This window comes from Haliotis cracherodii, unplaced genomic scaffold (genome assembly GCF_022045235.1).
Source record: "Haliotis cracherodii isolate W230 unplaced genomic scaffold, xgHalCrac1.p SCAF_19, whole genome shotgun sequence".
Lineage (NCBI taxonomy): Eukaryota > Metazoa > Mollusca > Gastropoda > Lepetellida > Haliotidae > Haliotis > Haliotis cracherodii.
This window is the reverse complement of record NW_027266274.1, coordinates 14,990,578-15,013,785: the sequence shown is the minus strand read 5'-3', so window position 1 is coordinate 15,013,785 and position 23,208 is coordinate 14,990,578. Positions and strand designations below refer to the sequence as shown.

The 23,208-nt window shown below is 41.0% G+C and overlaps 1 protein-coding gene across 1 annotated transcript in view; it reads right to left on the bottom strand.

Moving 5' to 3' along the window:
* Positions 1 to 20,333, bottom strand: part of LOC139466788 (SCO-spondin-like) — a 59,880-nt gene extending 39,547 nt beyond the window's left edge. Inside the window, exons 1-18 of the mRNA XM_071248474.1 lie at positions 20,065 to 20,333; positions 17,077 to 17,105; positions 16,438 to 16,605; positions 12,725 to 12,818; positions 11,563 to 11,708; positions 10,550 to 10,647; positions 9,843 to 9,943; positions 8,710 to 8,808; positions 8,441 to 8,545; positions 7,673 to 7,765; positions 7,068 to 7,079; positions 6,522 to 6,614; positions 6,118 to 6,210; positions 5,250 to 5,342; positions 3,660 to 3,752; positions 2,055 to 2,258; positions 787 to 879; positions 13 to 216 (exon numbers count right to left, since the gene is read on the bottom strand). Of these exons, the coding sequence (XP_071104575.1) occupies positions 13 to 216; positions 787 to 879; positions 2,055 to 2,258; positions 3,660 to 3,752; positions 5,250 to 5,342; positions 6,118 to 6,210; positions 6,522 to 6,614; positions 7,068 to 7,079; positions 7,673 to 7,765; positions 8,441 to 8,545; positions 8,710 to 8,808; positions 9,843 to 9,943; positions 10,550 to 10,647; positions 11,563 to 11,708; positions 12,725 to 12,818; positions 16,438 to 16,605; positions 17,077 to 17,105; positions 20,065 to 20,137 (1,891 nt within the window). The 5' untranslated portion in view covers positions 20,138 to 20,333. The remainder of the gene's footprint in view (positions 1 to 12; positions 217 to 786; positions 880 to 2,054; positions 2,259 to 3,659; positions 3,753 to 5,249; positions 5,343 to 6,117; positions 6,211 to 6,521; positions 6,615 to 7,067; positions 7,080 to 7,672; positions 7,766 to 8,440; positions 8,546 to 8,709; positions 8,809 to 9,842; positions 9,944 to 10,549; positions 10,648 to 11,562; positions 11,709 to 12,724; positions 12,819 to 16,437; positions 16,606 to 17,076; positions 17,106 to 20,064) is intronic.
* Between the last annotated feature and the right edge of the window lie 2,875 nt (positions 20,334 to 23,208).

Sequence of the window (23,208 nt, the reverse complement as noted above, 5' to 3'; positions counted from 1 at the left end):
ACAAATTCTAACCTGGTGGACACTGGCTGAGTCCACAGTTGTCATTTCTCGATTCTCTTGACAAGCCCGGGCAAAACTGACCATCATTCAGAGGGAACGGACTATCACACTGTCTGTACCTGTACACGACCTTAGTCTCATCTACTCCACAGCTCACTCGGCAGATACTGGAAGCTGTGTCCCAGCCTCCCCACAAACCCCAGTTTCCATTCCGGTCTGAAACAAGAAAATATTTTATTATTTCTTACTTAAAGTGACTTGATGAACGTCTTTTTGCATGTTATTTCAGTGGAATCACGGTGATGCAGCTTAATGTCGGTAGAAATCCTGAAGTGAAGCAAACATTCACGGTTATGGTTTTGACAGCCCAAACGGTCAGGGGATCCTGGCACGCCAAAGGGAAGCAACTTTGCACATATCATTTGGATGCCTTAATGCCACTTGGCAACCCGTTCCTCGTATTCATATAACAGTTAACAATGTAACAATGGGTTTCCAGTAAATCTGGTACTTCGAAGGATGCGCCCATGCATATAAAACAATGGTACCTCGTTAATTTGGACGAAATACTTCATACTAACAAATCATAGGAACATAGTAATGTATCAATGTATCGACCGAGCTTAATGACTTACAGGGTTAGAAATAGTTACAAAAGTATCATTGTTTGTGGCATGTTTCATGTTACAGTTATTAGTTGTGTCTTCCTTGATGGCCTACTGTGGACCTTATTAGATACTTACTCTTATCATATTTTGCGAAATGTGTGAATACTACAAACCTTACCTTGACAAAAGTCGCCCCCGTAATCTGTCTGGCACACACACACACAGGAGAGAGCGTTCAGAATGCCGCCATTTTGACAGAACTTTGTACACGCTAGAATTGAAATAAACCTTATTGTTAATTATTCTGTTATGGCATAAGAATGAATGAAAACAGGTTTTGTGGAGAACAGTAACATGGCTGAAGACTGCATGCGTAAGCGTATTTTAAGAGATTCGTTTTGTTCTAACCGTAACTTCATATGTACAAGGAAACAGCTTTTATGTATAAAATGTACGAGCGGACAGATAAGGGTGAATATATCGGTTAAACATATTACGACTGCTTAGAATTTATATCTCCGTAGATGTAAACTCCGGGGACCCAGCACCAAGTACACTGTACACCAGAACTTAGCACCCAGTACTAAGCACCGAGAACTCAGCACCCAGTACTTAGCACCCAGAACTCAGCACCCGATACTCAGCACCCAGTACTCAGCTCCCAGAACCCAGCACCCAGTACTCAGCACCCAGTACTCAGCACCCAGTACTCCGCACCCAGTACTCCGCACCCAGTACCCCCTAGTACTCAGCACACAGTACGCAGCACCCAGCACTCAGCACCAGCACCAAGCACCCAACACCAAGCACCCAACACCCAACACCCAACACCCGGCACCCAACACCCGGCACCCAACACCCAGCATCCAGCATCCAGCACCAAGCACCCAACACCAAGCACCAAACACCCAACACCCAACACCCAACACCCAACACCAAGCACCCAACACCCGGCACCCAACACCCGGCACCCAACACCCAGCACCAGCACAAAGCACCCAACACCCAACACCCGGCACCCAACACCCAGCACCCAACACCCAGCACCCAACACCCGGCAACCAACACCCAACACCCAACACCCAACACCCGGCACCCAACACCCGGCACCAGCACCAAGCACCCAACACCCAACACCCGGCACCCAACACCCAGCACCCAACACCCAGCACCCAACACCCAGCACCCAACACCCGGCACCCAACACCCGGCACCCAACACCCAGCACCCAACACCCGGCACCCAACACCCAGCATCCAGCACCAAGCACCCCATTTCTCACAATGGAGCCAGGAGCTGCTGTTGCATGTACAGCTAGTGTTTCATCACCAAGTAACCTTGTCCACATTGTGAGCAGCATGCATATTTTCAGCGACGATGGTTAGTACGACAGAGCTGACAGTCAGCAAAAGGAGTCCACATTTCCACCGCAAACTCAATACTCACTTTGTGGACATTGTTGTAGCTGACAGTTATCATTGCGCGAATCCGTATCACTTCCCGCGCACGTCCGGCCATTGTTCAGAGGAATAGGACTGTTACAAGATCTGTAACGGTTGACGACCTTCGTGGCAGAGGTTCCGCACGTGACGGGACAGGCAGTGGAGGCTGTGTTCCATCCTCCCCACTGTCCCCAGTTACCATCCACATCTGCAACAAACGCCAACCTCTCTTATACACTGAAACCCGTTAGTCCAGATCTGGCATCATTACTTTCAAGACACTGCAGGAACATCTACAGCTATACAAAGAACACAACTGCTCAACAACACTTTGGTATTCCAGAAATGTCCCTGGTCAAGTGAATATGAACTTCTTTTCCTTGTATTCTTCAATCAAATATGTATTCATTTTCTGAAAAGGTTATTTTAATAATATTAATCTCCGTATTGCTGATTTTGGCCAATGCATGTAGTTATCTGCCTTCATTGTTTGTCAAAGGTAAACTGTTTGAAAGGACATATTCAGCAATGTATTGATAAATCCAACGTAGATGTCATTTAGGAGATGACCTTTATGTATTGTCAGATTTGCGAGTTTTATTTCGTAATCGATGACCGGACATTCTATTTGAAACTGACGGCGTGTATTGACATCGTAACATGTAAAATGTATCCGTCATTTTCTGAAGCACTGTGAACTCTCACAACTTGGAGACATGAAGTCACTCTGGAATGTTATGACGATATTGTGGAATGCTTTGGCATCAATCTGTAATGCCATGACGTCACTCTGGAATGTTATGACGTCACTCTGAAATGCTATGACGTGACTCTGGAATGTTATGACACCACTGTGATGTTAAGACGTCACTCTGGAATGTTATGACGTCAATCTGGAATGTTATGACATCACTCTGGAATGTTATGACATCACTCTAGAATGTTATGACATCAACCTGGAATTTGATGGAGACATGAATGATGTTCCGAGATAACTGCGTGATAAGTAGAACGTGAAAAAAACTCAACTCTTTCACCACGACCGTCTGGTTCCATAAAGTGATATTATCTCTAAGACGATCTTTGCTCCCACTATTAAGCATAGACTAAGGGCAGTTGTACCTCTAAGGCCCAGGATACTCCCGGCATCGAATCCCATTTAATCCAATTTTTCGTCTAAAAATAGAAATAAACCGTCGTGAGAGACAAACTGTTCTTTGCAAAAAAATTATAACTACACGTGGTGCACTACCGTATTCGACCAGGCTTTCAATATTATCTTTTACTGCCTCACCATTCGTAAGGGTCCAATATCTGGATATTCTTGGTGTGCCTTGGAGGTTTTTGTGAAAAAAAGTAGTATTACTGTTATTCCGAAAATTGTGAAAAAAATGGTATCCCCAGGTCGTACAAAAACAGATCGTGCACTGGGCATGGATGTTCAAGAAAGAATTCTTGTGACCCAACTCCCACCACCCCACCCCGTCCCTCAATTCTTTGTCTCCCCTTTTGGAGTTAAACTCTGACTGGGAAAAAAAGACAAAACAACTCAAACATAAATCTCAGCCTTCCGCAGAAGATCGTTCTCTAAATTCTGGAATAATCTTACCCTGGCATTGGTCTCCGCCAGTTCCTATCGGGCAGCTACATCGACAGGAGCCAGCATTCAGGGCACCATTATTTTGGCATATTCTGTTACAGGCTGCAAACACATACATATAGATAAGTGGGCATGACCATATTCTTAACAGCAGGCAAGTAGGATATTGCATGATTATTATAAGGGTAACGCTATTTTTCAGAGCATTATCATTTGCAGAAGCCCGAGGTCTTCCATGAACTGCCCACGAACTACGGCAGTTGAAAAGGCCGAGGGATTCTGCAAATAATGCCCTGAAAAATAGCGTTACCGGTATTATAGCTAAAATGTGTAGAATTGGTTATCAAATAAAATCGGCTTTGAAACATTAACTGCAATCAACACACAACGAATGTCACTGACCCACTTTTACAAATATGGCAACGTCATAGAACAAACCAGATGACGTCACTATTGAACATCAATATGACGTCGGCTAACAGCAGGCCTGATAATTGCCCGTCGTCAAGAAATATGAGGGTATTATCAAGTTACAGTGGCCCACTCATTTTTCATAACATTCTGTTTAATGAAAATTCTATCCATTTTAGCTATAATATATTTTTACATTACCACAGAGGAACACAGGAGTTAAATCTTGTAGTTGACATTTTACATGTGAGTATAGCGTTCGCAAACATCCGTGTTAGAATTGATCTTCAGCAAACCATGTTGCCGTAAGAGGCGACTAGCGGGATCGAGTGGTCAGGCCCGCTCACTTGGTTGATAAATGTCATTGATCCCAATTGTGTTGATCGACGTTCTTGATGGTCCAGACTCGATTATTTACAAACAACTGTCATAAAGCTGGACTATTGCTGAGTGCGGAGTTAAATATCTCACAGGCACACACACAAAATGTGTGTACAGTAAAAGCATTTTGCATGTTGGATCCGTTTTTGTGTATAGCAAACATACATACGTCATTTCAACCCTGACGTATACACTGTGAAATGTGCAAAGGTATCAAACACATACTGGGCATGTTTAGCTTTCAACGTGTTTTGGCCGCCCGGAGAGCGGAAGGTTCGGGGTTCGATCCCGGCCGCGTCATATCAAAAGACGTTAGAAGATGAAACTTGTTGTTACCCTGTCTGGCGCCCGGCCTCATGGGGGTAAAACAAGGACTGGTCGGCTCGGAGTCAGTATACTGTGTCTGAGTGGGGTATTCATGTTAAACTGTCATGGTGTCTCAGTTAGCTAGCACTATAACATCGGCATTAGTCCAGACTTCTACCAGCAGCCACACACACATGCAGGTCGCTGTATAAGTTCAATAATCTTGGACGCGACGTTGAACCCCTTTTCACCTCACCACCTCGACGTGCTTATGATTGTTTGCGTGAACACTTTTGGGATCTAAACCCATGAAAGGATTAATTTCACACCCATAACATATCAACCCAGTTCTGAACAAATAATTTATGTCATAAACATGCTGTGGTCTCTGAAGCCTTTCCAAACTAAACCGTTATTTGCAGCGTAGTGTGCATGTCTTCTTGGACCATTCGAGAACGTAAACATTGACTCACAAAGATACAGGAATTAAAGAAATCTTACTTTGACAGAAGTCCCCTCCAAAGCCTGATGGACAGGAACACGTGCAGGTAACTGCATTCAGACCGCCGCCGTTTTGACATGACTTTGTACAAGCTACGACAGAAATATTAATGATAAAAGTTTCGGTATACAAAATAAATGCTGATATAACTGAAATATTGTTCAAAGCGGCGTTGAAACTCACCCACTCAATCACTCACTCACTAAACCTATGAGTTTATAGATTATCAGGATCAAGTGAGTAAGCATGAAGATTGTTGTTCGAGTAAATTGTTTCAATATAAGTTGACGCTGGATCACTGTGGGTACATGGGGTTTTATATATAGGCGTCCCGCGTTAGGTTTTATACAACAAGCCAGAGGAAATGGTATAAACCCTACCGCGGTGCGCATAAAACCGCCCGTACCACGAGTGATCCTGCTACAACGAATTTATCTTACCGACATATTTTAATATGACATTGTATAATAATTAAAATAAATTTTTGAAATTTGATAGAAAACAGCTGTTTGATTAAAGCTGAGGTTAACTTGTGCTATGTCGCGTGACTCTCATTGACTCAAAAAAGCATGCGGCTTTTTGCTTCAAAGCGGGGTATAAGGGATTTTTTTCTGCCACTGAGAAATCAACATGCATCTTGTTTTCTTCGTGGCGGGGTATAAGGGATTTACTCCCCCGCTGAGAAAATTATTTCCCTCCAAGGCGGGATGCAACGTATTTTATCAAGATCACGTGAACCAATCAGATCTCATCATTCTGACATGGAGGGATGATAATCAGTGTTATTAGACGACAGTTTCCATAATGTTTCATCCTTCAAGCATGTAAATGTTTTCCACAAAGCCAAAGGAATAAGACGAAGCTTACTTTCACAGAGGTCGCCCCCATATCCTGCTGGACAGGCGCACTGGCAGGTAGCAGTGTTCAGACCGCCGCCATTTTGACATGACTTTGTGCAAGCTACAACCGAAATATTAATGATAAAAAATTGTTTAACAAAACTAAATGCAGAGGAAGTTAAAAACACAATGATCTCCTTATCTTCTTTTCAAATTAATCAATTTATCTGGCAAGGTAGATTGGCGGCAAAAAAGTCTTCAAGGCTCGATTACATTATCAGTGTCCTCTTCACAGTTTGGTATATTGGAAAGTATAACATCCTGCATTAGGTTTGATAACACTTAGGGTAGACTGGTGATAAAGGTAATTATTCATGTATTATTGGAGAATATTAATACTGCCTTACAACAACAAACAAACACAAAACTTACTTTCACAGAGGTCGCCCCCATAGCCCGATAGACATCCGCACTGGCAAGCATTAGAGTTGAGAATGCCGCCATTTTGACACGATTTGGTGCAACCTAAAACGGAAAGAGTATGGACGTTATTCATGAAAAATAGTTGCAAAGACAATAACTAGAAAAAATATAATTTATACTACTTTCAGAGAGCAGTATCGAGAGTTAGATTATAAATATATAAAATCTTTTATTTCCAAAATTAAATTTGTATTTTAATAAGAGATTGTGTAAAGACATATCACAGGTCGTAATGTAACCATTTGTAAACAATATAGTTATTTATATATATTTTTAGGGCTTTTACGTCCGATATAGGGATTGGGTGGCCCTGTTGTGTTTGTCTCCACAATGTGCGTCCTCGCGTGAAGGACTGGATCCAGGAATCCCCCTGATTATTATTCGTGGTTTCTGAGCACCGACGTCAACACAACGTCGAGCTTTCCGCCCACATGTTCGAAGCGTCATTAAACCCAATTCCCTCCCACAACCGTCAACACCCTACGTATTACTTACCACCCGGGGTGTCTGCAACAGAACAAAAAAGATTCAGGGTTTAATAATGTCATTATCAGTATCTACAATAAAAAATAAATCAAATAGAAAGAAATATTTATTTTTGAACAGGTCATCAGGGCGAAATAATGTGGAGTACGAGCTTCCAACGGCAAACTGTTATGGTGGATTTCGCAGATATGTATTTGCCAGCCGTCTTCGTCCTTGATAAGTATCGTGACACTTTCAAATCTAAGAATGATTTCTTTCCCAAAATACAAATATGTATAGACAGACAACACTTCATAACATAAAATAATTGTGGTTTTGCTCAAGTGTAAAATGTTACGGTAAAATGAACATTCTATACAGAAATGCAAATGTAATGGTAAACTGCAGATGATACATACAAATACAAAATGAAACTGAAGAGAAATGTTTGTGCCTACACTTGATAAGAGAGACTAAACCCTGTCCATGGTTCCAGCGTTCAAAAACCCTTTTATGCCTACACTTAAAACATGTAAAGGTGTAGTGCTGCCTACAAATAGAACATGAAACTGTATACATCTACGTATGCCTACATTTAAACATGAAACAGTATATTGCTGTTAATCCATACTTACTCTGGCAGAGGTCGCCACTGTAGCCAGAAGGACAATTGCACAGACACGGCAAGGAGTTGAGGTTCCCACCATTTTGACACACCTTGGTGCAGGCTAAAACACAAATGAGAGTTTGAGTGAGTTGGGCGAAACGTCTCTTTGAATAACATTACCATAATATCAAAGTGTGCAAGCTTGATGTGAGACGAACGCCTGAAGTGATGTAGGTCTTAAGCCATAAACATAATCAGGTAGACTATGGGATTCGAACACACGATCATAAGTTTCTGGCACGTCAGGGACGCAACTATACACATCGAAATGCGACGCCTTACACAACAGGGCCACCCATGTATTTCACATAGGAACATAGCTAAACATATTACAAACGACAATATTATCACATATCCAGCAAGACAGGTCACGAGTGAAGAGTAAGACTCAGAGGCGGGTCTAGAGAGAGTTCAGGGGGGTCGGTACCCCCCTCCCAACCCCTTTGAAAACCAAATGTAGTATGTTGTTGGTAGTAACATTATCTGAGAGAGGATTTTGCTATTTTGGACCCCTCCCTTTTAGAAATGCTGGATCGGCCCTTGAGAACGCATGACATGCTGAAGGCAATGCAAAGCTTCGTGTGGGTGGGTTGTACCGGTTCAAGAATTATATAATTTCAACGTCTGCAATTATGTGGCCATCTTTTACGAACAATTTGTATATATTATAGTAATAGAACCCTTTACATGTAAGAATACGAGAAAGCATATACCTGAAGTCGTATTATACACTCACTTGCTGGGCAGCTGCCGCATGTGTAGGGGCAGCCGCTCTTATAGTTGTCGAATCGACAGTTTGTGGTACCGCTACAAAAGAATTGGTCACCTGCCGGACACTGGACTGAAAAATAGATGATAAAACTTGTTTGAAGAGAAATTTAAAAAAAAATACATTTAGTTATATCTAAATGTAACTTAACAACTTGTAATCATGCGATACCGGACCAATGGCTCCTCACAAGACCTGTAATACTTCAACAATGACTATGGGGAGACAATACTCACATGTTTCACAGTTTGGGCCGGAGAAACCACTAATGCATTCACATGTACATGTGGCAAGTTTCAATGTTCCTGAGTTGAGGCAGACTCTCCCCCCGCAATCTGAATGACAAGACAGACAATATCAGTAGTGTCCTCCTCGACGTATAATCAGTAGACAACTACTGGGATAATGTCAACAGACATCAGACAGTACACACAATATCAACTGTGTTCTACTGGTCTTCATGTCAATACATACCAGACAGTATCACTTGTGTTCCACTGGGATAATATCAACAGACACCTGACAATATTAATTGTGAATTACTGGGATAATATCAACAAACATCAGACAATATTAATTGTGTTCCACGGGATAATAACAACAGACACCAGACAACATCCCTTGTGTTCTACTGGGATAATATCAACAAACACCAGACAATATCACTTGTGTTCTACTGGGATAATATCAACAAACACCAGACAATATCACTTGTGTTCTACTGGGATAATATCAACAAACACCAGACAATATCACTTGTTTTCTACCGGGATAATATTAACTGAGACCAGGCAACATCACTTGTGTTCTACTGGGATCATATCAACAAACACCAGACAATATCACTTCATGACTATACCAGATAACTGGTAATTATACCAGGCAACTTCACTCGTGTTCTACCCTACTTCTTGTCAAAGCTATCAGACATCAGCAGTTTACTGTTTGGCCTCTTGACGACAGACAACATACACATTTTGTGGACGAGTCAACTTTTTGTCAGACGATACTTGACGATATCCCTAATGTTCGACACAATGTTTCAAGAAAATACAAACAGTACATATGATATATAGTTCATAGACAGTTTAATCGATGGATATTTCCGTTTACCACATTGTGCTTTTTGCGCCTTTTGCAGACAGTATTTAGGACATACATATATATTCTTCAGCTGGTTAATGTAATAAAAAATCTCTATTTCTGCCGATTATAAAGCTGATTATTCCTAACTTTTTGACTAATAGTTTAATACTTAGCCATGGGATAAAGAATGAATGTATGCAATCCAGTAGATATTGATTGTCTTCAGTGTTATGGCTGTTAGTATTATTGTTGTTATTATTATCATAACTATAACTAAACTCACCGCAGAGCCCCTCAGTTGATCGTTTTAAGCAGCCGCTGCTACAGGTAGTTGTCGCATCACTAACTTTACACCACGGCTTGCTCACCTCCGTACTTCTCTGTCTGAAATAATTATGTCAAATACGATGTCGGACACCGTTAGTCCATGGCCTATCATTTTTTCTGAGGGAGGGGATGGTGTAGTACCTATTTGTCCCCGAAAATGATCATGAAAAAGGCCTTTAATTTTATTGATATTTTGGTCATATTTTCAAATGCAGATATTGCAAAGTAGGAATATTACTGGATGACAGTCATCCAACTGCTACATTCTACTTATCATATATATATAGTCATTTCAATGTACATATAATTACTATCTAAGGCAATAAATATATTAATTATTCTGCATAGTGGTTATTCAATGGTTAAAAGACAGTTTCTATTATACCAGTCTAAAGGTAAGAGGACATTAACAGTTTAAACATCTCTATTTTAAAATAAATAAATGCAGCGTAGACAAATCGTGAAACACAACTTTCTTTAGCGCTCTGAATACATTTTGTAGTGTCATGATATCGAATAATTTCTCGTTTAATGCGTTCTATACTTGGAATAAATTCTTCTCTACAACATCAATAAATAATTTCTTTGACTAATGAAATAATACTAATATAGTAGCTGGCCATTATTCGCTATGGGAAAATTTCAAACTATTATGGAACTTACGATCTAACATAGTTGCAAACATAGTAATTTGCCCGATTTCCAGCGATTTCACACAATGCTTGACCGCACCCAATTCTAGCCAGGGCATCAATAGTCATCTGTAACACAATAACACATAAAGCTCACAAGAACAGAATGCATAAATTCACTGGTTTGTGTCATTCTGACAAACTAGAATCAATCTGACAAACCAAACTGAAAAAAACGACAACTTTCATTAAACATTGTTCGCTATTAAGCTTTTTCAATATCCACAATAATAATAATAATAATAATAATAATAATAATAATAATAGCAACAACAACAAGAACAAGAACAACAACAACAACAACAATAATAATAATAATAATAATAATAATAATAATAATAATAATAATGATAATAATAATAATCATCATCATCATCATCATCATAATCATCATCATCATCAGAATTAATTTGTAAAGCGCCTAATATCCAACCAGTGCTGAACGCTGGCGCTGTTTCATAGTACTGCCCCGGTCAATGGATCAGTGTGCTCTCGCAATTCATTTCATCTCCCTGGGGATTATACAACCCAAGCTGCCTGTGAGGTGCTAGAAGGTTAACAGTCACACTACAATCTACCGTGTACCCATTCACTGCTGGGTATAGTGAGGCATATCATGAACAAAGTCACTTGCCGAAGGAGACACCGCATAGTCACATATAACCACAAGCGATGCACCTGCTAATTCAATACATCTAGTTGCTGGTCCTCTTACATTAGTCACCACAAGTGATGATTATCGGTCAAACACAGACTGACAGATTGATATGTTTATTCTATTTGCATTCCATGAATGAAAATATAGACACTATGCTTCCATTAAAACCCCCTACATAGCAGAGAAATGGAATACTGTAGAGTTACGTATACAAACGGTCGAAGTACTTGAATATGAGATCATCAGGTTATAAGGATTGGATGATTGACAACAAATACATCACTGTATCACTGTAGTGGTGTTCCACAAGTACCTGTGTGTCTTACCTGTGTATAGTGGCGAACTTCCTCGCCATTAACAGAACCGAAGCCGAACTGGAAAAACTCGATTTCATCATACCAGGCTGCTAGAGCCGTCAAGAAGCTGTCCTGTCCAAAGGCAATGTTCTGTCCAATTGGAATACCCGGAAGCCCTGTGAACACAAATACATACGCAACCTATCATAGAAGCGTCATCGTATGCAGCGAGCGTACTGACATCATATTGGCATGCAACTTACTATTCTAGATTCATTACACAACTTACTATTCTAGTTGCATCATGCCACTTACTATTCTAGCTAATTTCATCATAAAACTTACTATTCTAGATTCATCATGAAACTTACTATTCTAGTTTCATTACGCAACTTTCTATTCTAGTTTTATCATGCAACTTAATATTCTAGTTTTATCATGCAACTTAATATTCTAGTTTCATCATGCAACTTACTATTCTAGTTTCATTACGCAACTTATTATTCTTGTTTTGTCAAGCAACTTAATATTCTTGTATCATTACGCAACTTACTATTCTAGTTTCATCATGCAACTTACTATTTTAGTTTCATCCCGCAACTTACTATTCTAGTTTCATCATGCAACTTACTATTTTAGTTTCATCACGCAACTTACTATTCTAGTTTCATCACGCAACTTACTATTCTAGTTCCAACATGCAACTTACTATTCTAGTTTTAACATGCAACTTACTATTCTAGTTTCATCACGCAACTTACTATCCTAGTTCCAACATGCAACTTACTATTCTAGTTTCAACATGCAACTTAATATTGTAGATTCATCATGCAACATTTTCGGGTATCGTATGCTTCTGTGCATGACTCTCGAACATCTGTTTTGAGTTCGTACCCACTCTTTCAGTACATAGTCAATTGATGTTCCTGGCAACAGCAAACAACCGATGGTAATTTAGTAATCATTTGCCCTGTTTACAAATTATATTAAAATACACCAGGGAAACTTTTTCCATTTTCCCTTTCATATTAATATAGTTAGTCTGTCATGCCTGGACAGATTAACTATAGAATTATGTAAGAATCAGCCATGACAGATTAACCTCAGTAATATGAAAGAATAGGGTGGTCCTTGACGTATTTTGAGTGGTATTTTAACTCTTGTTATGTTTGAGAGAAGGAGAGGAACCTACTTGGTACCCTTCTCAGTAGCTCTGTACTTTCGTGGCTGAGCGAGCATTGCCGTGCCCATTTAGCTGCAACTTCAGCAACATCGTCGTCCCATACCTGCAGATGAATACAGAGAACATAGTGTTAGTTTGAATTCACTTAATTCGATCGCCTTATGCGAGGGATTAATCAGTCGGGATTATCTGCGAAAGAGATACTGTTGGGCGTAACAGGCAAAATAGCGGTGAAAACTTTATGAATAGATCACTGGAAATCAGTGATGACACCAGGTGTTTGCGAATAGGGTGAGCACGTAGCACCCTCCATTATCACAGTTGACATAGATAAGTAAATGTTTGTTTGTTGCCCAAACAAACAACGAATATACAGGTTCACAGTGAAGATAAACATACAAGTGGCGTAGTGAGATTGTGATTCTACAAAGATGCTGATACATGATCCATTTTCATTAATAGGTGGAAGATAGATGGACAAAAAACTTAATCCAGCGCTGGATAGCCCTTTGAAACGACACAAAAAGCGAGTCTTTTGATGCCTCATTTAATTCGAACAGCACATAAGCATACAGTAAACTAGCTAGAATATGTAACTATTTCATCAGATGCTTTTATTTTCAACTGTAAATATCTGAAGTTAGCGATATCATATCCAATAAACGAACTGTACTGATGCTTAGTCAGCACTCCAAAAATACTTCTACAAATAATTTTAAAATATGATTTATTACTTTCAAAAATGAAAACAATACATTATTATCAATTGCTGATGGGTATCTTACGTGACATCTTATCTTTGAAAATCAATATATTTTTTTAGGCACAAATGTACAACATTTACGACATGGTAGAGCTATATGGTTGGAAAATTTAGTTCTTACCCCAGTCTTCATTGAACCAATTCATTTTTACAGAAAATTACCCGGCCACAGATTACTTTTCACAAACTGTTGCAGGCACGAGAAATGGTTAAAAGACAATCATATTTAACGAGAGTTCTTCCAACATAAAAAATATCGGTATACTTTTTTTGCCCCTTACCGCAGATAAAACAATCAAGTCCAATACAGCTAAGGCTTGATTTAATATCAGTTAAGACATCAGTGATTTATGAATTCCAACTTCTTCTTTTGCAGGTATTTATCGCTGGAATATTTGTTGTCTGTCATAGACGGAATATTAATGAGTGAGTGGGTACGGTTTTACGCCGCATTTAGCAATATGGCAAGCAATATCACGGCGGGGGACACCAGAAATGGGTTTCACACATTGTCTTCGGCGTGACTACCGAATGCTTTAATCACAAGGCAACCCGACCGCCCCGACAGAATATTAAGCGAGCTATTTGGTTTCGCCAATATTGCACAATCGCAACCATGTTATGGTGGCCGAGTATGATTGAAGAGGGTCAGGAAAATTCCAGCCATGTCAAGACGGATTGTAAATAATGCGGTACAAATAATGTAAGACACAGTCAACCAAGTCGCAAAGCCTCGCCACACCACACCATTGTACGATGAGACACGGTCAACCCTGTCACAGAACCTCACCACACCACACCATTGTACGATGAGACACAGTCACACCTGTCACAGAGCCTCACCATACCCGACCATTGTAAGATGAGACACAGTCACACCTGTCACAGAACCTCACCACACCACACCATTGTACGATGAGACACAGACACACCTGTCACAGAGCCTCACCACCCCACACCATTGTACGATGAGACACAGTTACACCTGTCGCAGAGCCTCACCATACCCGACCATTGTACGATGAGACACAGTCACACCTGTCACAGAACCTCATAATACCACATCATTGTACGATGAGACACAGTCACACCTGTCACAGAACCTCACAATACCACCCCATTGCACGATGAGACACAGTCACACCTGTCACAGAACCTCACCACACTACCCCATTGTATGATGAAACACAGTCAACCCTGTCACAGAGCCTCACCACACCACACCATTGTACGATGAGACACAGTCAACCCTGTCACAGAACCTCACCACACCACCCCAGTGTACGATGAGACACATTCAACCCTGTCACAGAGCCTCACCACACCACACCACACCATTGTACGATGAGACACAGTCACACCTGTCACAGAACCTCACCATACCACACCATTTTACGATGCGACACAGTTACACCTGTCACAGAACCTCACCACACTACCCCAGTGTATGATGAAACACAGTCAACCCTGTTCCAGAGCTTCACCACACCACACCATTGTACGATGAGACACAGTTACACCTGTCACAGAGCCTCACCATACCCGACCATTGTACGATGAGACACAGTCACACCTGTCACAGAACCTCACAATACCACACCACTGTTCGATGAGATACAGTCAACCCTGTCACAGAACCTCACCATACCACACCATTGTACGATGAGACACAGTCACACCTGTCACAGAACCTCACCACACTACCCCATTGTATGATGAAACACAGTCAACCCTGTCACAGAGCCTCACCACACTACCCCATTGTATGATGAAACACAGTCAACCCTGTCACAGAGCCTCACCACACCACACCATTGTACGATGAGACACAGTCAACCCTGTCACAGAACCTCACCACACCACACCATCGTACGATGAGACACATTCAACCCTGTCACAGAGCCTCACCACACCACACCATTGTACGATGAGACACAGTCACACCTGTCACAGAACCTCACCATACCACACCATTTTACGATGCGACACAGTTACACCTGTCACAGAACCTCACCACACTACCCCAGTGTATGATGAAACACAGTCAACCCTGTTCCAGAGCTTCACCACACCACACCATTGTACGATGAGACACAGTTACACCTGTCACAGAGCCTCACCATACCCGACCATTGTACGATGAGACACAGTCACACCTGTCACAGAACCTCACAATACCACACCACTGTTCGATGAGACACAGTCAACCCTGTCACAGAACCTTACAATACCACCCCATTGTACGATGAGACACAGTCACACCTGTCACAGAACCTCACCACACTACCCCATTGTATGATGAAACACAGTCAACCCTGTCACAGAGCCTCACCACACTACCCCATTGTATGATGAAACACAGTCAACCCTGTCACAGAGCCTCACCACACCACCCAGTGTACGATCAGACACAGTCAACCCTGTCACAGAACCTCACCACACCACACCATTGTACGAAAGGACGCAGTCAACCCTGTCACAGAACCTCACCACACCACCCCCGTGTACGATGAGACAGTCAACCCTGTCAAAGAAACTCACCACACCACCCCATTGTACGATGAGACACAGTCAACTCTATCACAGAGCATCACCACCCCACCACCATTGTATTCGTCTCTTACGACAAACGTGATATATTGGCAACCAACTCCACCCAGTAAATCCCAACGGGGGTCTTGGTCATACATGATTAAAAACAACCCTAACGGTCACCGAGCTGAAAGGAACAACTATTCCTACATCAAGCACAGCGAGATCCGGGTCGTCTACAAAGAAGATCAGAGGACAGGAGTTTCATATGTCCCACCATGAATAGACGACGCACCATGACTGTGTACAAGGACATAAAAATATCAATATCATGCGTTCACAATAATTGAGTGGACGACGGTGGGGGTGGGGGGTATGTTTTAAGCTGCTGTTAGTCTGAAACTATTTAGTTAGTGGGTCTACTTACAACATACTGCATGTTTGTCGCATCTGATGTGTCTCCTCGGTAAAAGTTATGTTTGTTGAGAATTTCCAGTTTCGCTTGCTCCGTCAACGTAACAGCAGTAACATCAGCGTTGTCGGTAAGACACATGGTGTGACCAGCGTCGATGGCAGTGAAAAGTGCACTACATGTCTAAAAGGATACAATAATTCATAATTTATTAACCATCGACCGCGAAGAATGCTTCGGAACATCAGAAATCCCTAATTTCCAGGTAAAAGGAACCGATACAACAATTGCAATTAGAGTTTTTGAAATAAGACTGCCTATAGTCTCTTTGAGTTTTCAATTACATGATAACCACGAATCGTGAACATCACGAAAATTACACATTCATATGAGTTAAAGTGAATAAAGTATTCGGATCGATCAAAAATACAAGTGAGAATGTTTGTTTGTTTATTATTTTTGCAATATTTCAGTCACATGACGGCAGTCCCGTTGAGAATGACTAGGTAGGCACACTAAGGTGTAGCTCATTTAAGATTTGATTTCCATATTTTTTGGCGTTTATTAACGTGAAAGCCGCTGTGCACAAAGTATAGATCCGGGGAGCAGAGGGGGTAACTATTGTAACATAACAACCAAGCCAAACTTGTATACCTGTCTCTTCTGTCGCAGATGTCGGGTAACTGAAACCAAGATACGTATTATTACAAACCTCGTCTCATGTGAAAATATATAAATCTATAAATATGTTGATGAAAAACATGTCAGTATGGGAATACGTTTAAGCACTAAACAACATAGTGAATGCAGGAACGAAACAGGAAATTATTTTAGAAGTATAATTAAAAACGCACCTGGATGTACGTGACCTGGCATGTCTTCAATTATATAGGCAGTCTGTTATTGTCTATTTGTTTGAAGATACATTGTATTCGTACACGTTTAACGTGACGCATATTCATCAATTGAGAGATCGTTATGGTGTCTTGTACGAAAGTGTATGAACTGTACTGTGCTCTGATACATTGTAGAAATGTGGCTGATGTGACGGTAAATATTAATTCACTCACTCTTATACATGCAGAAAGGGAAATGTGAGATAGAGGTGTTGAGAAATGAAATTAACGTCTCTTCCAAGGTTCAAGTAATTATTTAGCGACATGTACGTGTGTGTATGTGTGTGAGTATGGGTGTGTGTACGTGTTGGTGGGTGCATGTGTTAGTGTGTGTGTGAGTGTGTATGAGTGTGTTTGAGTGTTTTTGAGTGTGTGTGTATATGTGTGGGTGCGCGTGTGCGTGTGAGTGTTAGTCGGGATGTGTATGTGTGTGGATAGTGTGAGAGAGAGTGTGTGTACGCGTTAGTGTGTGTGTGTGTGAGTGGGTGTGTGTATGAGTGTTGGTGTTGGTGTGAGAGAGTGTGTGTGTTTGTGAGTGTATGTACGTGTTAGTGTGTGTAAGTGTGTGTGTGTAGCAGTGTTGGTGTGTGTGTGTGTGTGTGAGAGAGAGAGAGAGTTAGTATTAGTGTTAGTGTGTGTGAGTGAGTATGTATGAGTGTGTGTGTGTGTAAGAGTGTGCGTGTGTGTGCGTGCGTGCGCGTGCGTGCGTGCGTGCGTGCGTGCGTGCGTGCGTGCGTGCGTGCGTGCGTGCGTGTGTGCGTGTGTGTGTGTGTGAATGTAAGTGTGAGCGTTCGCTCGTAACGCCAAAGACCCGGATTCGACTCCCGACATGGGTACAATGTGTGAAGCCCATTTCTGGTGGCCCCCATTGCTGGAATATTGCTAATAGCGACGTAAAACCGTACTCAGCCAGTCAGTCTTTGTTATATCCACTTAATGCCGGGCAGAGGCTCTATCCACAAGACCACACATTTGTATTGAAGTGTAGTCTATGACTATTCATTGAGGAATGTTACACACAACAAAGATCTACTTACAGAAAAATAATCACGAGTGTATGAGCGTATGTCACAAAATTGTGGAATGTTCTAACGACAATGGGGGAAATACGTGAATTCTAACAAATGTTTGTCAAAAGCCTCAGCATACACATACGATTGCAGTAATTGCCTTATTAATCACAATTTGGGATCAGCTGTAGAGAAGATATATGTATTTTCTTCTATGTTGACAATAGTGCCGAGTAACCTAAAATTATCAACAGGACAACAGTTGTGACGTCATCAGCTAATATTAAGTCATTCCGTCAGCGACGTCTGTGTGACGTCAACAATGGAACAGGTTCTCATCAATACACATCTTTGATTCGTATATCATTTTATAACTCTGTATCTTGAACCATCTGAAAAACATGGCTGACTCCATTTTGTGAAATGTAGATGGACTTTAAATACTTTTTTTTTTTCTTTTTTTAAATCTTTTTTTTCATTATTCCATTTCATGTATATTGTTACAAGTGTAGGTATTAACATGTATATATATGACAGTATTAACACAAGTTATAGTTTTCATAGGTGAGGACAGGCAGGTTGTGTAGGATATGTCGTCTTCTCAAATTGAGAGGGAGATTATAAGTATTCGTTTACAAGAAATAGATGATTACTAATTAACAGGTAGTATGTTTCAACTGCTTCGTTAGATTATGAGATGTAAGTTTTGCCATTTCTGAGCATATTGGTTAAATTGGACTTTAAATACGTCATACAATGTTGTTTACTAGCCTTCCACGAGCACTTCAAGCGTGGCTACAAGTAAAGGTCGCAGTGGAGACCCGTCTATTATTGTCTGTCCTTTTGGAAAACGGGTAGAACGGGTTTCCCGTCAAAACTGCTCTTGTCAACAAGATTATTCAGCAGTCATTAGAGTTCCCTAGAATAGATAATGGCAGCAGAACAATTAATTAAAACATTTGTAGGGAGACCAAAAATAAACCCTGACTGTTGCCCCCTTATGACACATATCCCCAATATGACATGTATTGATTCTTAACATAGGAGGCTTATGACACATATCCCCAATATGACATATATTGTTTCTTAACATAGGAGGCTTATGACACATATCCCCAATATGACATATATTGTTTCTTAACATAGGAGGCAGCAGCACTAGCGTATACTGCATACCTTCTTTTTCCCCCGTAGAAGTTAACAGCACTAGCGTATAGCACATACCTTGTTCTTCTGTAGGAGGCAATATCACTAGCGTATACCACATACCTTGTTTCTTCTGTAGGAGGTAGCAGCACTATCGTATACCACATACCGTGTTTCTCAACATCAGAGGCAGCAGTATACCGTATACCACATACCTTGTTTCTTAACATAGGAGGCAGCAGTATACCGTATACCACATACCTTGTTTCTCAACATAGGTAGCAGCAGCACTAGCGTGTACCACATACCTTGTTTCTCAACATAGGAGGCCGCAGCACTAGCGTATACCACATACCTTGTTTCTCAACATAGGAGGCAGCAGCACTAGCGTATACCACATACCTTGTTTCTTAACATAGGAGGCAGCAGCATTACCGTATACCACATACCTTGTTTCTTAACATAGGAGGTAGCACCACTACCGTTTACCGCATACCTTATTTCTCAACATAGGAGGCAGCAGCACTACCGTATACCACATACCATGTTCCTTCACATAGGAAGCAGCAGCACTAGCGTATACCACATACCTTGTTTCTCCCCATAGGAGGCAGCAATCAAGCACGGGAACACAATCCGAAATATAAATACAGAGAGATCCATCTGTCTAGATCCCGATATGTTTACGAACTATGTTCCAAGTACACAGCTATACCACACAGCTAAACCACACATGTCAAGTATAAGACACACGCACGGCGCCCTGTTCTCAGTTTAAGAGCAACTGGCAAACTTCATACATTGTGGTACATATCCCATTGACTTCCAGATCAAATTGAATACATATCGCACCCTTTCATCTTTGTATTCTGCGGACTAGAATGGATTGAAAAGAATCGGGGCACGGTTTAAATATATATTGTATACAGCTCGTTAGGCAGGATCTCGCCTTCGTGCACACGCGTAAAGGATACACACCGAACGCTTGCGAATGGTGTTTGTCATAAAGCGGTTGACGAACAGTCTTGGTGGTTTTGTATAAGCACAAAATGATACCCGGATCATACACTTCATGTATGCTTCATCCTGTTGCGTTGTCACCTCCACGACAGTTACGTATATAGATTCTCTATGTACGTATGTGAGTGAGGTGTGTTTTACGCCGCGTTCCAGTATATCATGACGTGTCAACTCCATGTGGGAGGAGTCCGAAGGCATATTGGAAAGCCTGGGTCCCGTTGCACAATGCGATCTTAGCACTAACACGATCGTAACTCACATACAGTAAACTACGATTATAACGAACTCAAAGGGACCACTCATTTTCGTTCGTTATAACCGTAGTTCGTTATAAGCATATATGCAGCATTCATACAAGTGGCCGGGACTAAAAATAAGTTCGTTATATCGGTCATTTCGTTATAAGCGTGTTCGTCATAACCGTAGTTTACTATAGACTTAACATAGACTTAACATAGACTTACGATAGGCGTAGCCCTAAGGTCGCTTTGTACAACGGCGCCCTGGCAGTAAACGTTACCAAAATTGATGTAACTCTGATGTAACTTGCGAGCTCGGGTACGCCACGGAACTACTTATAGCCATTTCGGTATTTGCAAACGGAAAGACATGTCTTTCCATCCCACTAATTCACGGAAACTAGACATTATTCAAACCAGTGAAAACCGCCTCATCTGTTTCATAATAATGTATGTGTAAAGATCCATAATGACTAAAATATGAAGTGGGGAGACTTCCCCATAGTCAACTTTCCCTTCATGTCGAGCGATAGTCCTGCGGCTCCAGCCCTTGGTGTCTACAATTCACAACTTTTAAAATACAATCTAGCACGCTTGTTCTACCATGATTTGAAAGAGTGTCATATGACTCTTGCTCAAAGATATTTGATAAGGGTTACAACACTCAAAGCCTCAGTTTAGCTTGATAAATGTCAGATGCAATCCTGCATTTTGATTTGTACCATTTGTGATCGGGTTTTTGAGGTAAACAGTTGACTTGCCTTTGCATGTGTTTGTGACGGATAACGGGGGGGGGGGGGGGTTAATTTCTGTAGAATATAGTTCTGTGGATCTATTGTAATAAGGATAAACATCTACCATTCAATTGATTGCCAATTTAAACAAACAAAAAACACAAACAAACAAATCGTTCCTGTTTATGCAAACTGTGACAGTGGCGGTCAGGACATCCTTACCCTTTCGCGAACTGGTGTCATCACTGATTTTCCGTAATCCTTTCATATAGTTCTTACCGCCATTTTCCTTAATATAATTAATCTAAAGCGTTGACTTTATATATTTACTTAAATATCAAATATCAGCTGAAAACAAGATTATCTTCACATCTCCTCAAAACCTTTCTGGACGGTTTACTTCATACGATTTCCTTCGACTGTGGTATGTGCATAAATTATACGAAAACCGACAGTCTGAATATTACATAGAATAGGAATATTATGTACAATGTCCCACACATAAATAACAGTTTATGGGCAGGGCTAGGCAAACATACGCGCCCTCAAGTGATTAACATGAATGGATTCACCGAGTCGGTAAACAAACTATATACCTAAGCACCAATGTCCATCTCCAAACACAGAAAGTGTCAATACTTTCGCTACCGTGAGTAATATTCTTTCTACAATGGAATCGTGATCGTAAGAGGAATATTTAGACTGTGAGAGATAGATACGCCAAGTTATGAAATGGTATCGATAAAGGCTGACATGGCCGTGAGGATCACTACTGATTTGACATGAATCATAATGAAACACGTCGACATACTCAAACCATTTCGGTGGATTTTTGCACTGGTTCGAAAGTTCACCAACACAATAGCGCCCGCCTGCCCTAGAAAGTAATGGGTTTCTACGCAGATCTTAGCTTGCTGGGATTTCCCAATTTATCACTATAGCCATAATGAACCCCTCATGCCAAGAACGCCATCTTCATAAAGCCTTGACCGGTTCTGACAAAGAAGGATCATATAGTTCAGCAAATGAATATGTACACTTGCGCCGGAGAGGGGAATATCCCTTTTACTACATAGCAAACACAATACCATGGGAATCTGTGTTTGTAGTATATTGCTTACGCCGGCGTGTCGGCGACCGATGAATAGTCAGACTGTTAATCCTTGAGTCACGTCGTCGAGTGACACGTCAAACATGAACGTCGGAACAATCTGCTTAATGCTTCCTATTCAATGAGTGCTCGATTTCGACATTGGATATAGTATGGTTTTTATTGTGTAGATTTTTCGTCAATCGTTGATTTGTATTTGAACGAGAGCCAGTCTGAACCGTCAAGGAATATTAATAGTGTTGAGTTTTTGAAAGCGGGCCACTGTACGTGGCAAACGTTGAACTGGAACGCCATGGGATACCACGCCGTTATAAAGAAATGCTCATTTAATTATTTAGACTGATACAAATTTGACGATTGTAAACAAGACTGACCTCCCCTCTTTGAAACTAAAGTGTTTCACCGTGTTTACTACGGCAACGACTGACCTTCTCTCTCTCTCTTTTACCGTGTTAACAACGGCAAAGACAGACCTCGCTTTTATCCCACTCTCTATCCATAACTGTTGAAAGTGCTGCACGTCTATCGACCCTGCTGCCATATTCGTACACATTGAATACGGTAACAATGAATTCCATAAAGAGTAGATTTTGTTATCTTTTTATTTTTTTTATTTGTTGTTTAACGCCG